The sequence below is a fragment of the Aristolochia californica genome, unplaced genomic scaffold, assembly GCF_029961685.1.
Source record: "Aristolochia californica isolate CCGP_79_NKW_82.1479 unplaced genomic scaffold, dmAriCali1.0.hap1 SCAF_7, whole genome shotgun sequence".
NCBI lineage: Eukaryota > Viridiplantae > Streptophyta > Magnoliopsida > Piperales > Aristolochiaceae > Aristolochia > Aristolochia californica.
Genome location: NW_027182268.1, coordinates 38911912 through 38926415, shown reverse-complemented (window position 1 = coordinate 38926415; position 14504 = coordinate 38911912). Strand labels below are relative to the sequence as shown.

At 38.3% G+C, this 14504-nt stretch overlaps 2 protein-coding genes across 3 annotated transcripts; one reads left to right on the top strand and one right to left on the bottom strand.

Moving 5' to 3' along the window:
* The first annotated feature begins 62 nt into the window (after positions 1-62).
* On the top strand, positions 63-1071 carry LOC137937253 (thylakoid lumenal 19 kDa protein, chloroplastic). The gene has a single exon (XM_068782340.1). The coding sequence runs from the start codon at positions 132-134 to the stop codon at positions 855-857; it is 726 nt and encodes a 241-aa protein (XP_068638441.1). The 5' UTR covers positions 63-131; the 3' UTR covers positions 858-1071.
* A 67-nt stretch (positions 1072-1138) lies between these two features.
* On the bottom strand, positions 1139-13416 carry LOC137937250 (AUGMIN subunit 5-like). Of its 2 annotated transcripts, none has more exons than XM_068782333.1 (10): positions 12566-13416; positions 10602-11135; positions 10229-10370; positions 5498-5671; positions 4672-4881; positions 3854-4039; positions 3249-3408; positions 2618-2813; positions 1955-2087; positions 1139-1597 (listed from the first exon to the last, which is right to left on the bottom strand). In XM_068782333.1, the coding sequence occupies exons 1-10, from the start codon at positions 13084-13086 to the stop codon at positions 1466-1468; spliced, it is 2388 nt and encodes a 795-aa protein (XP_068638434.1). In that variant the 5' UTR covers positions 13087-13416; the 3' UTR covers positions 1139-1465. The 2 variants fall into 2 exon arrangements, with proteins under 2 accessions (XP_068638434.1, XP_068638435.1); XM_068782334.1 differs by having other exon boundaries at positions 10229-10364.
* Positions 13417-14504: the final 1088 nt, after the last annotated feature.

Sequence of the window (14504 nt, the reverse complement as noted above, 5' to 3'; positions counted from 1 at the left end):
AGCCTTCAAGCGCTCATCAATGAGTGCCACTCGTTTCTGATGTGGTCCCAGATTCTCACTTGAATGGATAGGGTGCTTGAGATTACAACCATGACACTCCGGTTGTTTTGCCCGAACATTCGATCAAACACATGGCGACCATTTTCTCTCCCTCCGCCGTCGTCTCCTCCTCCACCTACTCCGCCGCTCCAAATCCCCCTTCCAGAACCCATCTCTACCCTAAAAACACACAGGTTCCAGCCCCGACCACCAAACCCCTCTCTGCCGTCGGTACCCTCGCAGCCGCAGCTGCTGCTGCGGCGTTAGTCCTGACCGCCACGCCTCTCCCTTCACTTGCGGAACCCTTCAGCGTCTACTATGGGACAGCCGCAAGCGCCGCAAACTACGGCGGATACGGCGGCAACTCCAGCAAAAAAGACTCCGCCGAGTACATCTACGCGGTGCCGGAGGGTTGGAAAGAGCGCCTGGTCTCTAAGGTGGAGAAGGGCACCAATGGCACCGACAGCGAGTTTTACAACCCCAAGAAGAGAAGCGAGCGGGAGTACCTTACTTTCCTCGCCGGCTTCCCCAAGCTGGCACCGCGCGACGTTGTGCTGAATAACCTCGCCCTGTCCGATGTCGGCCTTCAAGATCTCATCTCTACCGCCGATAGCGTACGTTCCGAAGAGCGGACAGACGAGAAGGGACAACTGTACTACGTGTACGAGATTGACGGTACCGGCGCTCATAGTCTGATATCCGTCACTTGTGCGAAGAACAAGCTTTACGCTCACTTTGTCAACGCACCCACGCCGGAGTGGAACAAAGATCAGGAAACGCTAAAGCATATCCACGAGTCCTTCAAAACAGTCGGCTGAAAAGCTTAGAAGGGGCAATCGCGTTCATGATTTTTGGTATACCGATCTGTACGAAATGAATTTTTTTTTTTACTACTAGAATTTCTGATAGAATACAGTACTCAGCATCTCAGAGCAGCTAAATTCGTCTGTACGAGATCGTTGCACCCGATCCTGCTGTCGCTCCGTGGCTACATTTGTTTCCTGCTGGGTGAATTGAAATCACTTGGATCAACTGCGGTCTAGTTTGTGTTCGCTTGAGACCTCAAAGGCCGATAATAGACGAGAGTTTTGTTCGAATTGCTAATATTCTTGGTCGAAGTTGATGATATCTTAGGAGCTCCACTCTTCTCAATTCTCAAACCTGTTTACAACTGTTTACTCCCTTAGACGGGTAAATTGACAAGGAAAGGAATTATACCTTGTTGTCTTTCAAAAAATATGCGGTTTACAAGAAATGGCGGAAGGCACATATATTACAGATGCTTCATCAACCACGGACCCTATACAAGAAATGGCGAAAAAATAAGGTATAAAGGATCTGTACCAGGAAAATTATCACTTCAACTAAAGACATAAACAAGTGGTGAAGATGACATTCGTGCACAAAGGCCTTGCAACCATCCTCTTCACAGAAGCTCCTTGTCATAAAATGCCATCTGAAGTTGCTTCATGTGATTTAGCCATGCAGCTACATTTTTCCCATCCACGGTTACCCAATCGACAATGGTTGCTGCTGGTTGCTCCCACCACTCATCAACCTGTTAACACTCAAAATGGAAATGATTGGTCTTATGTAGTTATAAATGTAACCTTTGTTCTAAAAAGGCCTGACATTTAACAAGTAACTATTGAATTATCTTCACTGTAAAAAAATTATAATAAGATTCTAGTGAGACCACGGCATGTTTCATTGCCAAAAGAAAATCTGATGAGATTCTTGTGAGGACACGCTTTGATAAAGACAACTGCACAGAAGCCAGTACAATTGCTGGTGGTGCCGTCAGAAATGTGGCAGGTGTGGTCTTGCTAAGCAAAGATGGGACCTTTTAAATGCTAGAGACTTTATGGTAGTCCTGAAATATTAAGAACGGCTGTAGATGTCTAAGTCTACTTACCAAGCCCCTGACACGTTTGCAATCTTCCAGGCATCTCTGAGCATCCACAAATGCAGTCCTTAGATCAGGAACCCATCCCTCCATAACAATCCTTTCTTGTTCAGCAGCCAACGACAAACAGTAACTAGTAGTCCTGATCACAGTTTTATATGAAGATATTTCAGTTGGTACTATATAAATCAAGAAATCAGAAAGGGGAGACAGAAAGAGAGATGGGTGGGGAGAGGCAATTCTCCATCTTACACGGACCCAAATTACCCACAAGAATGCTTAAGTGCAGATGGGTCACTATATAGTTTCAATGTCTCTAAACGTGTCTTTATTAACTGTTACAAAACAGTTCCATGAATGCATTACCAAGGTTAGGTCCCTTTTTGGTTATTATATTGAAAAATTCATATTTAAGAGGGATTTTCAAGTTTATCTGTACACAAATGTGCAGATACAATGTGTTCTGGAACAGATTATCAAATATGTACAGCTTGTTTTTGCATAAAATATTTAGTTTTTGTTACAGGTTTTTTTTTTTTCTTTTTTTGGATGTCTTCTACTAGTCATCATTCATCACAAATTTTTTCTTGAATGACAGCATTGAGATATCCCCACCCAAAGATCATAAGTTCCATTGGTATGTAAATGAATGAGAATGCTTAAGGGTTTTACCTCTCATAGTCTTGTTGTACACGATGTGCATGATTCAATAACCCATGATCACTTTCAACCAGATCCCGCCGAATATGAACCAGATTAATTGCCTTCCACAAATCCTCCAGTACACTAGCCTCAGAACCACGAAGCTTGAAACAAAAGTCAAGAGACCCTAACACTGATGCTAAAGCAGCATCTGAACCCTCCAGACCTGAATACATGAAACTGTTACTGACACAAGCATAACTGCATAAAGGGGTAAAGTAAAAGATAATGCAAAACAACTTTGTTACAGCCTTATGAGCTCCTCTACCAAATCAGAAAGGCCTAATACTCCTAAGATGACTTTTTTTGTTTTTGCATTTGAATGATGGCAAAGTGACACATGTCCGTGATCACTTACATCAGAAATGCTATTTAAGGAAGGAAGACATCTATTTAGTAAAACATATGCATAACACACGAGAGTATTTTTTATTACATCAAATATTCTTTAAATGGAAAAAAATTATTATAAATCTGCCCAGCCAATTTTGACTCCACTCACCAGCATGATACTGGATCAGTTAGGCAAACCAGATATATACTAATGCGAGTAATTACTTCTTTTAAATTAAATATGCCAGGTCAATTTGACTTCACTCACCAGCATGATACTGTAGAGCAGCAGAAATTCGACATATAGATGGAATTGCAGAGGGATCCCTTGCACCAGCTCTAGCTGTCAAGATAGCAGCATTCTTTTCTGCAGCAACAACAGCTTCTGGACCTGTAGACCCACTGACACCCATAGACTCCACAAGACCCTGGTCAGGAAAGAACTAATTAGTACAACATACTGTGAAATTCAAAAGCAATTTATATCTTTCTTCTTCTTTTTTTCCAAAGAACACTTTCAATCTCATTTCTGAACAGAGAAAAGAGATGAAAGAAATGGTAGGGCCACCATTAAGTCCTTGTTCAATTAAACATAATGCATCTTTCTCTTTTTTGAATGATAACATAATGCATGCAACTAAAATGTAATTCTACATGGTGAGAGTGTCTCACGATATACTGAATGTGTCATATAAAACTGCACGCACAATTGCTACTTATTTGCACAAGTAATTTATTACTAAATATACACCAAATCTTTGCCATACAATGCAAAGTAAACTTTGGATTCAACTATTCCCATTTCAGACGGCAGGCTTGTGATGACCAAATAAGTCTTAAGTTTCCCCACAACACTTATAGTAAACTCAAAACCTGTGGAGTTGATGGCAACGTATAGAGGCTATTATCTGGACTTTGAGAAAAAGCAGAGATTTCTTTATCTAACAAATCCTTTGCACTTGTTGCTATCTCTACAACAACCGCACATGCTGGAATAATAGTGGCAGATGCATATTCTCGTGCAGCTAATGGCTGTTGATTCCAGAAAGCAGCAGCATCCTACAGGGAAAGTGAAATAAATTACTTTTGATGCACAAGCAAAATGAAACAAGAGAGTAGAATAACCCCCCACCCCCCCCCCCCCCCCCCCCCCCCCCTCTAAGCTTCTTCTCTATAGAAAAAGATCCATTAAAGCCAAATTATATAATCACGGTACCAAGTGGTAATAGTCAAACAGTCAAACTTAAACCTCTTGGAATATTCATTAGAGAATGAATAAATACAAACAAATGATGGGTGAGGAAATCTAGAGTAATTACTACATGTAGGTTAAACCTCCTGGAATATTAATTAAAAGAATGAATAAATACAAGCAAGTGATGGATGAGGAAACATAGAGAAAATTACTACATCTAGCCTCACTATCTCAGTCTATCTCACAGGCAATGGAAAACAGTAATCATTGTATGAAAACCTCTACATCTAATAAACAGACTTAATCCAGGCTTCAAAAATGCTAACTACATACAATCTTGGGAATTTGGCAACAAATTCCCAAGAAAGTTGAATATAAGATATAAGCAGATAAGTTCAAACACTTACTTTATCTTATTAAAGAAACAAAACCAGTTAATAATTTTTGTGTACTCATTCATGCAGCAAAATGCCAACATGCAAGCAAGCAATCTTACTGCATTAGATCGAAGCAAGGCTGTGTAGATGGATTCTAATTCTGTACGACGAGCATCAAATTCTTCAATTTTTTTCCACTTATTTCTTAGAGATTCTTCAGCTTCTTTCCACTCTGCACACAATTTCTTTAATCGTTGCACTTCAGACATTAATGTATTCACACTTGCCCTCAAGCCAGCTGCTTCTCTTTCCTTAGCCCACACATCCAACTGCACAAGCAAGAAACAGGAAAAACAACATCATAATGTATCAAGATTGATTTTCTTTTCTTAAGTAGCCAACTTGACATCAAAGGGAGCAAAAGCTTATGTGAACATCGGAGCTTCCACATTTTCAGGCATAATTTGCCACTAACCCAATAAGCTATACAAGAACTTCCCATCAAATTGCTTTTGTGTATTTAATTTAATTTCTAAAACTTCTCAAAGTAAATATCTTAAATTTCCCACACCACAAACCTCGATCAATTCCAACAAGACAAGTTCATGCCTTGCATGGGCTATTCAGGGGGTGTTGTGCTTCAGAAATCTCAACCATAAAAAACTGGTATGGAAGATAAAAGGTACAAAATAGACTAACTGGAACATGTTCTCTAAACAATTACCAAGTACTATGCAGTTTTACCTGCAAAGCTTAAAGGTAAAACAAATGTGTCATCCGCCCATAGGCTCTCCAATTCAAATTTTTTAATTCATCAATGTACAGCTTAAATGTCAAGCAAACAAAACATAGTAACAACAGAAGAAGAGAAAGTTTCAGCTTCAGAATTATTTATGCCAAATGCAAGAAAAGATATTACTCCGCCATGTAGTTATGATAACATACCTCAAAATGTTTGAGACTGCCCATTTTATGTGAGGCGCCTCCAGTAACAAATGAATTAGATGAAACTTCACTCCTTTTATGCAGACGCTTTATGAGCACTTGACTTAATTCCCTTGCTTCTGCAGCCTTGTTGAGTGCATCTTCAGTGGCTACAAATTGTTGAACATGTGTTTTCTATAACAAAATCAATGATAAGATTCTTTTAGAGAGAGAAATGAAAAAACAAAGAAAAACTTTTTCAAGGTTGATATGGCAATCAATGATATTTTGCGGTTTAAAATAAAAAGGCACACCAATTAACTTAAGCGCAAGTTTTTGGAACTATTCAATTATAAACTGTCAATTCATAAAATATTCAATCATTCTAGGGCTGTACAGAAATTTTTTTCATGATAGATGTGGAAATTATAGGTGTTCAATGGTTTAAAAAAATGGTGTGCTGATCAACCCAAGTCCTTACCATGGTTAAACCATTAAAGGTGGAAAAGATGGAAATAAAAAAGTAAAGTTGGCAGCATCACGTTAATATTTACTGCAATGAGTAAGAAATTACAAACAGGTCGAGTGTTTTGGAACTATTCAATCCAAAACTGTTTGTAGATAAAATAGTCTCATCATTTTGTAGTTGTAAATATGCTCCAAACCTCAAGCTAGTTGTCTGAGACTGACGGAAGTTTCTGTGGAAGAACAGTCAAACATTGAAAAGGTCCTTCGTATTAGTTGGGAAAAACTATCCTAATGTTTGCTAGCCATTTTAGTTTGGATCAAACAAACTTCTACATGGTATGAAAGTAAATCCAAGTGTTTTAATTTATCAGGTCATGTGCATTCTATGTGGAGAGTGTATGTGTTTATAGTTGTCCATGTTTGTATTCCTTCTACATCCTGGACCAAATTGTCTATTTAGGCCTTGACATGAGGTTCTTAATGGGTAAAAAATCTCATCTTCTATGATTATACATGCATTCCACATCTCATACTAGTTGTCTCTAAGTGAGAAAATTTATTGTGGGAGAACAGTTCTACATTGATGAGGGAAGATCATATTTGAACATAAAAACAAACATCTTCTTGAGATTACATGAACACTATTACTACACATGAACGTTCCTAAGTCGTTTTGGGGGATGTTGTTTTAACTTCTTGTTTCTTAATTAATTGCATTCCCACCTTTGTTTTTAATGGTTAGGATCCTGTCCAAATTTTAAAACCACATTGTAAACTATTTGATGTGGTACCTCGTGTTTTTGTACTTTTTTTTTGTCCACATGTTTGGAGCTTCAGTTGATAAGTTGTCACCTCAGTTAGTCAAATGTGTCTTTCTAAGGTACTCTTGTCGACAAAAATGATATAAATGTTATGACCTTGTTCACTGAAAGACACGTGTCAGTTGATGTGACCTTCTTTGAGCATATCCCATATTTTGAGTCCTCTAGCGAGATTCTGTTTCTTCTAAGTCTTCTTTAAATAGTCCAGTTCTAGTTGCTATTCTAGATCTCCCAGCTCCATCAGGTTCCTCTCCACCTCTTCATGTCTATAGGCCCGACTGGTAGTAAAGGGATACACACAGACCTTCGGTGTTGATGTGTTTGAGACATTCTCTCTTGTAGCCCGACTTACTTTGGTACATATCTTAATCTCTATAGCAGTTAATAAAGGTTGGCCTATTTTTCAGCTTGATGTGAAAAATGCCTTCTTGTATTGAGATTTACATGGAGAAGTTTATATGGAGCAACCTCTTGGCTATGTTGCTCAAGGGGAGATAGGAAAGGTATACGAGCTACTAAAAAAGACCATTTATGGACTTAAACAGTGTCCCAGGGCGTGGTTTGAGTAAATTAGTACTATAGTAATGCAGTTTGGGTTCCACTGGAATCATTGTGACCACTTTATGTTCATACTTAAAGAGGAAGACGGGTATAGTTGTTTTGGTGGTCCATGTAGATGATATTATACTGTCCTGTGATGATCTTGAAGGCATTACTGAAGTTAAACAGTACTTGGCCATATATTTTCAGACGAAAGATCTGGTCCCCCTCAAGTACTTTCTTGATACAAAATAGATGCTAAGGTAGTCCATATTGCCTCAACACTACTACAACTCAAAATCTGGTCACTAATCGTTACTCTATACTATTGACCAACAAGGTCATCACTAAATTGTCTTCAGCCGCCCAATCCTTTGTTATGTATTTGGCCATCCTTCTGGCCCTCAAATACATCAAAACTGACCATGATCAGTTGACATAATTTGATCCATTCAATCTGATAGTAGTATATGAATAAGTTGAGAGAATTTCACATCAGAGCCCTCATTGATCGTTTGGACAACAAGTTGTATGTTGGATTCAGCCATTAAACACCACAAACTACCATAATTCAGTGCAACAATGCATCAAGCAATCAATGGGAACCTTTTCCCCAAAATTTATGCTTTCGCAGTCAAGTGGGCCCCACAATTGAACCAATTAGGGCAATCCAACAGTAATCCCAATCAATTTCCAATGAATAACAATCAATCTCAGCAATCAAGACCAGGAATTGAAGAATAAACAACTCAATTGCATGAAATTTGGGTGACACATGCAAAATTGATGATAATGCAAGCAAGGTAGAGGGAGACGCAGGCAGTATTGAAGAAATTTCTCAAATTGGGATCATTAAATGACTCAAAACCCTAATAATCTTTCAACTAGGAGTAGTAGCCATAAGCAAAGAACCTATGGCAGGCAGAAAAAGGAAAAAATTGAAGTATTTACCCTACCAGTACAGAAATCTGGGAAGGTCCTCCAAAAGGGTTGTTGAAGATTGAGAAAAGAACCACAAAAATGAGAGAAATCTGCCCAAAAAGCGCTTAACCTTGCCCTGATACCATGAAAAATCTGATATTTGGGTGAAAAAGAAGAGAAATAAGGGAAGAAGAGCTTGGAGAGGAGCTGCGGTTGTTGCCTTGGAGTGTGTGCCTCAAAAAGGATGCCCCCTTTTCTTTTAACCAGGGTTAAGTGATTTTTACATAAAAAAACAAAAATATCCCTCAAAACATAAACTTATATATCTCCTAAAAATACACCTCTAAAATGAATGAAAATTAAACCATAGGCATATGAAGACATTGCCTACCTAATAGACATCATATAAGATGAAAATATAATATATGAAATGACCAAAATACCCCTGAGGTGATATTTTAACAATATTGTTACTAGGTAAGAAAAGGCCTATTAAGTTTGACAAATTATTTTTTGATGACCTATCATTTCTACAAAAGCAGTGTCCAATCATTTGCAGAAATATTTTTTTTTAATCCATTGAGGAAAGAGATATTATAAAAGGAAAATTATTGAGGATGCCTCTCATGGGGAAACTCAATGAGGAAAAAGAGGAGGAAAAGCAAAAAGAACAAGGACTTATCAAGTCAGACCAAAATTACAGAGGATTCCCCCAATATCAGAAGCAAAAGAACGGTTTAAAACTTGGAACTCATTGCCACCCATGCCTCTCGTCCTCAGAAAGCAATTTGCAATCTGAAGCCGCACATACAAGGTATACGCATCATCTCTCGAGTAATGAACCTACGTCATAATGTATCTCTACAATGAATCTTTTACAGTTTTTAAATATCAAGGCCTTTTTCATTTTTTTTCAAATAGACATCAAAGGGCTTTGGCAAGGCGGATTTGGTTCAATTATTGAAATCACATGATACCAAGCCCACGATACTGCTTAAAAAAGGTAAACTTGATTCCAGTTAACAAAATGGCATTAAACAATCACTAGCCCCTCTCTCAAGGAAAATAAACTATAAGGATACAACATTTAAGTCAATGAAGATAGGGCAGCAAATAAAAAAAAAGGTACTAGTTAAACTGCCTAGCAAGAGTAGACTTGACTAAGGTGGCTCTAGCGACAAAATTAAGAAGTTTGCCTTTCCAAGAGGAAATGCCCCTCAAAGCATAACTATGGAAAGGGCACTAAGATAAGGCATGGGAAAGGAACCAATGTTGTATTCCAAAGAGCAACATGTCAGCAGAGTCAAGATGCATGTGATACACTGGTCCGTTAATAGTAGAGGGTGACTCAGCATTTCTTAGTGACCGGAAGAGTACATCATGGCAGATAGTGTGGAAACAGTACACTGAATCTGCAACTCTATCTCAAATAGAGTTTCTAGGGAGAGTCTTCCCTTCAGGCTCTCTCTACCTACTTAGCTGATAATGAGCAAATTTTATTATATGTCATACCTTACTTTTTTAGCCTAGTATATTCTCAGTTTAATGAATAGAAGCTAATCACCATTAGATGCATGTGATATCCTAGAGGAAAGGTTATAACCAAAACTCAATAACTGAAAATTACTTCATAAATAGAGCTGTTTGAAAAAACCCAATAGAGACATATTAGTCATCATTTAAACTGGTTCTCCAAAATGGAATTTGTGCATTAGAATAGTAAAAACATCAAGACAATCTTATCCTGTTTGTCTGTATAGTGTTGAAATTATCAACCGTTTGTCTGTATAGTGCTGAATAATCAACATTAAAAAAAAAATTTAAACACATCAAAATCGCAGCCATATATCATCATCTTAATCAACATATTTAAAAAATAATAAAAGGAACATCTCTAAACCATGTGAACTCAAAAGCCAGACATCACGTGGAAGAAGAGAAAACCTGTGCAAGACTTGACAAATATGGCTGAATGTATCTAAAACTATCATTCCAAACTTACCTGTCTTTCAAGAAGTTGGTTATAAGTTCCTTTAGTGGGAACATCAGCCCCTATCTTCCCACCGCCATATATCAAATATTGTAAACTTGAGCTCACATCAGGAGAAGCAACATCAGTTACCCTGTTATTCTCGTATCTGTATCTACAAATTACCACAGAACAATGAGAATCCATCCATACAGAATGAATAAAGCCACTGCAGAAGCAAACTAGAGAGAGACAGAGACAGAGAAAGTTGGACTTGTATGACCTGTTACAAATGAAAAAAAACAAAAACAATGGTGTGTTTTAGTATAAACACACAAGACAGAGTCCCCCCCCACCCCCACACCCCCCCTCCCCAACAAAAAAAAAAATGAAAAATGAAAAATACCTTAAACGTTCTGCATCAACTCTAATGTCAATTTTCTCTGTTTCTTTATGAATTATTGTCTTCATCCTTGAAGTATACGCAGTCATAGCATGTAACAGTTGAGGAGGATTGCATAGGGAATTCATAATCACAGACTTAACATCTTCGGGTATATCCCCATCAAAATCGATACCTAATTTCGCGGCCTCTAACTGTGCATCCTGGTGAATGCCAGTTCCTGCAAGGGCTGGGAACGTACAGCACATCCGTTCGATCATCTGTTCTGCGAGTGTTTCACAAGCCTTACGGATATTTCTTTCACAAGTGGTTTCTATGACAATTACATCATCAGATAATTTGTTGCCTTTAACGGTAGAGTAAACAGCTTCTTTTTCGGTGCTCCCACTGAAATCACTGTCCCTGTCAATAGTGCCAGAATTTTTAGCTTCCCTTGCCTGATTGACAAAGTTATGGAGACGCTTCTGATACTCTGCAAATATTTTTGCTGCTTCAGTGCATTGTTGAGAATAAGCCTCCAGCATTACCTGCTTGTGCCTAGGCATTAAAACCAAAAAATGCTAGATGTCAGTGTTGGATACAGATATTTTCATGTTTCAAGTTTTAAAACAGGGATACAAGTGCTTCATGTTGGAAACGCCAAGGCAAAAGAATTAAAGCAGATAATGCTACTTCTAAGCATCTCTTTAATTTTTTGTTGTTAAGGATCTGCTCCCTCTTCTTTTGTAATTTTTTTCTCTTGTTAATATAATACATCTTTATCAAAAAAATGTTATAGACTCCACAATTGATCAGCTCCAACAATTTTGAAGGCCATATTTTGGATAAACGAGACAAAAGTTGCAGAGGATTTGATAATCCTAGTTTTAACAACAAAAAATACTAATTACACTTATTTGCAAGCTCCATCATTGTTTTTTTTTCCTTTTTTAACATTTATTTGGATATCAAAAGGTGGACAGAGAAATACTGTTGTTTAACTCCTCAACTAAGCTCCACTTAGAAGCTATGAGCCATGAGAATCCACACGATAGCATCTATAGTTTCATTTTAAAACCTTGAGATAGAACCATGGGTATAGCAACAAAAAAGAAAGGGAATCCACCAAATGCTTCTGATTTAGTTATAGCTAATGACAGGCAACAATTACACATGTCAAGCACATAATACATCTAAAAAATTAGAGAAGGGTGGACAGGCATATCAGTCAACTGTCACTGTCTACAGATAGGAGTGTGCTTTACTGTGACCCAAATTACCATGTAAAAAAATAACTCAAATATGTGACAAAGATATTTGAAGGCTATACCAACAGAGATCAACTTAAATAGACGAATATCTTTTTCTATTTCCATAACCTATCCAAGTACTTGCAGAGATCAGCCTATGACACCAATAGGTTGATTGCATCTAAATGGTATAGAAGTGTTTGATCATAAATATATACCTTTTTCCTCTTTATATGATATGGCTTCACTATTTTTCAGTACGCATTGCAAAAATTTACTGATAAACAAGAGGCCAAGAGATATCCAGAAAGATGCAAGGTTACAAGGTAAATTGGTCAGTACCAAGGCAATTTTCCAGGACACTCAAGCTAGGATTGTATAGATCTACAACATCCTTACTAGTAATGCCAATGATAATAGCTACACTGACGGATGGATGTCACAGCTTTTAACTCATGCAGAAGATGGTCCTTTTTTCATGGTGATTGCATCCATCGTTTCACTTTTTCAGTTAGCGGTGAGTTACTGTTCAGGTGTCATATTTAACAATCCACATGGCTGAAACCACGACGATAATCTTGTTGCCATCTTAGGCTATTTCCAACAGCATTAGTTGTGGTTATGAGAGTAAGTAGATGCTAACTATCTAACTGAATTGCAGTTTTTGTAAACACAACCACATAAGAGAGAGTTGAAAGGAAAAACTACGCAGTTATTTTGATTTCTCGTATAACTCACCTGTAATTAGCTCTTTCATCGAGCATTCTTTTCCGCTCAGCTTCTTCCCTCGAGGCCTCGATCATCTTCGCCCTCAGCTCCTTCCTCTGCCTCTGAACAGCAGCTCTCAATCTCTGCACTTCTTTCTCTGTCAAATCCCTCTCTCGAAAGGCAACCTCTTTAATACTTTCCGCAGAACCCTCGGGTCCCGCCGACCCTTTCTCCAAGACTAACTTCGATTTTTCCTTGTCTTTCCTTTTCCCTTTGCCAGCCCTTCCCGCATCTGCCTCCCCTGAAACATTTCCACTGCTTCCGTGGACAAGAATATTCTGTCGGATCTTCTCCACCGTCTTCTCCGATTTGACCCGCTTCAACAGAAAATTGAACAAGGGAACCATGTTACCCCGGCACATCCGACGGAGCGATTCAGCCGAAGGCACTGCATTGTTAATATATTGACCTTGCGGCCGGTACCCCATTTCTTTCTGTAACCATTCCAGTATAGCCTCAGGCTGCGGGACGGAGCTTGCGGAAGACTGCATTGTCAACAATTCGACTACCCAAAAGGAAGGAGAAATCGGAGAAACTCACTGCAGGAATCCAGCAAAACGATCTATCCTCGGCCGAACCCGGATTCTGAGGACTATACCAGATTATTTAGCCGCTCCAAACATCAGAGCTTAGGGCTTAATACAAATGACGAGTTTTACTGTGGGGAACGTGATCATCGCCTTCGAAGCAGATGAGCGGGAAACGACAGCAGTGTAGTGTTGAATCTGTTGATTGGCCATAATCCTTCGCATAACTGCGGCATCGTTCAGCTCGAGCCAGCGGAAAATGCAAGTAACGAAATGAAATTGCGCCGACATGACCCACTGAGCAAAGATGGATCCGGATGACATCTGAACAACAACGTTGTTGGGATGAAACGACAAGGAGATGCACGTCAAAGAACTATTTTTGTATATCATTTTTAACAAAAAAGAAACCAAAATGATATTTCGTATTTCTAAATCTGTGATTACAAAAGTGATTTTTCCACTGATTTCTCTGGTATGTCTGATGTTGTTTTTCGAAGATAAATCATCCACTGAGTCCTTTTTTTCATAAATGGAAAGAAAATTACTGATTTTTCCAGCTTAATAAGTGATTTTCAGTAAAAACAGTGTTTTTTTATGGTCAAATCATTAATTTCTCTACTATTTCTCGAGGCAAAATTCGTGTTTTAGTGTTTTTCTCCAATATTAATTATTTTAAGATAATTTATTAAATCAGTAGTAAATTATGAAAGAATAAAATAAAAGAACTTCATGAAATATTTTGTTTTTGTTTGAATTATAATTATCATCATGATATCGTCCACCACAACAACCATTTTTTCAGTCAAACGGATTACGCCGTCTTTTCCCATTGATGGCAAGAACTGAAGAAAGTTGAAGTCCAACCTTTCTACGACTACGCCATGACTTAAGAGCAAGCAATCTCTGTTTGGAGCACCAAATCTGCTCGAATGAGAGTCCTTTTGGTGAAGCTCGCGATTTAAAGATACCGTTTGAACTCTCTATTGCTACAGACTACCAATCGCCATCGAGTTTGGCGAGGCATGCACCCACGAAGTTTTGTTTCAGTGATTCTCTTCCACCAGTTTGCTCGAGAAGGATGCTTCCATTCAAATAAGTAAATTCTGCGTTTTTGTTTTCTTTACAATCGTACATGTTTTCTCCTTCATCAAAATTAAAAAGAGAAGCAGAAGTGCGATGTCTCCTTTTGAAAAATTGGATGCCAAAGTTATCCTTACCTTTATACCTGACCATGCTGTCTCTAAAAGAGGTTTATTCTTGCTGAAGCAGGCAAACAAGGTTCTAACTTCTAAGTAATCACTGGTGCATGGGTAACTGCTTCAATCAGTCTCGTCTTACTAATAACCAGAAATCGACTTGGTTCGCTAGTAGCTGTGTTG

Coding starts and splice junctions, on each gene's coding strand:
- LOC137937250 (XM_068782333.1), bottom strand. CDS start 13,086: ATGCAGTCTTCCGCAAGCTCCGTCCCGCAGCCTGAGGCTATACTGGAA. Junction 4,040..4,671: donor CCTTGCTTCGATCTAATGCA/GTAAGATTGCTT, acceptor CTTTCCCTGTAG/GATGCTGCTGCTTTCTGGAA. Junction 2,088..2,617: donor GTACAACAAGACTATGAGAG/GTAAAACCCTTA, acceptor AACTGTGATCAG/GACTACTAGTTACTGTTTGT.
- LOC137937253 (XM_068782340.1), top strand. CDS start 132: ATGGCGACCATTTTCTCTCCCTCCGCCGTCGTCTCCTCCTCCACCTAC.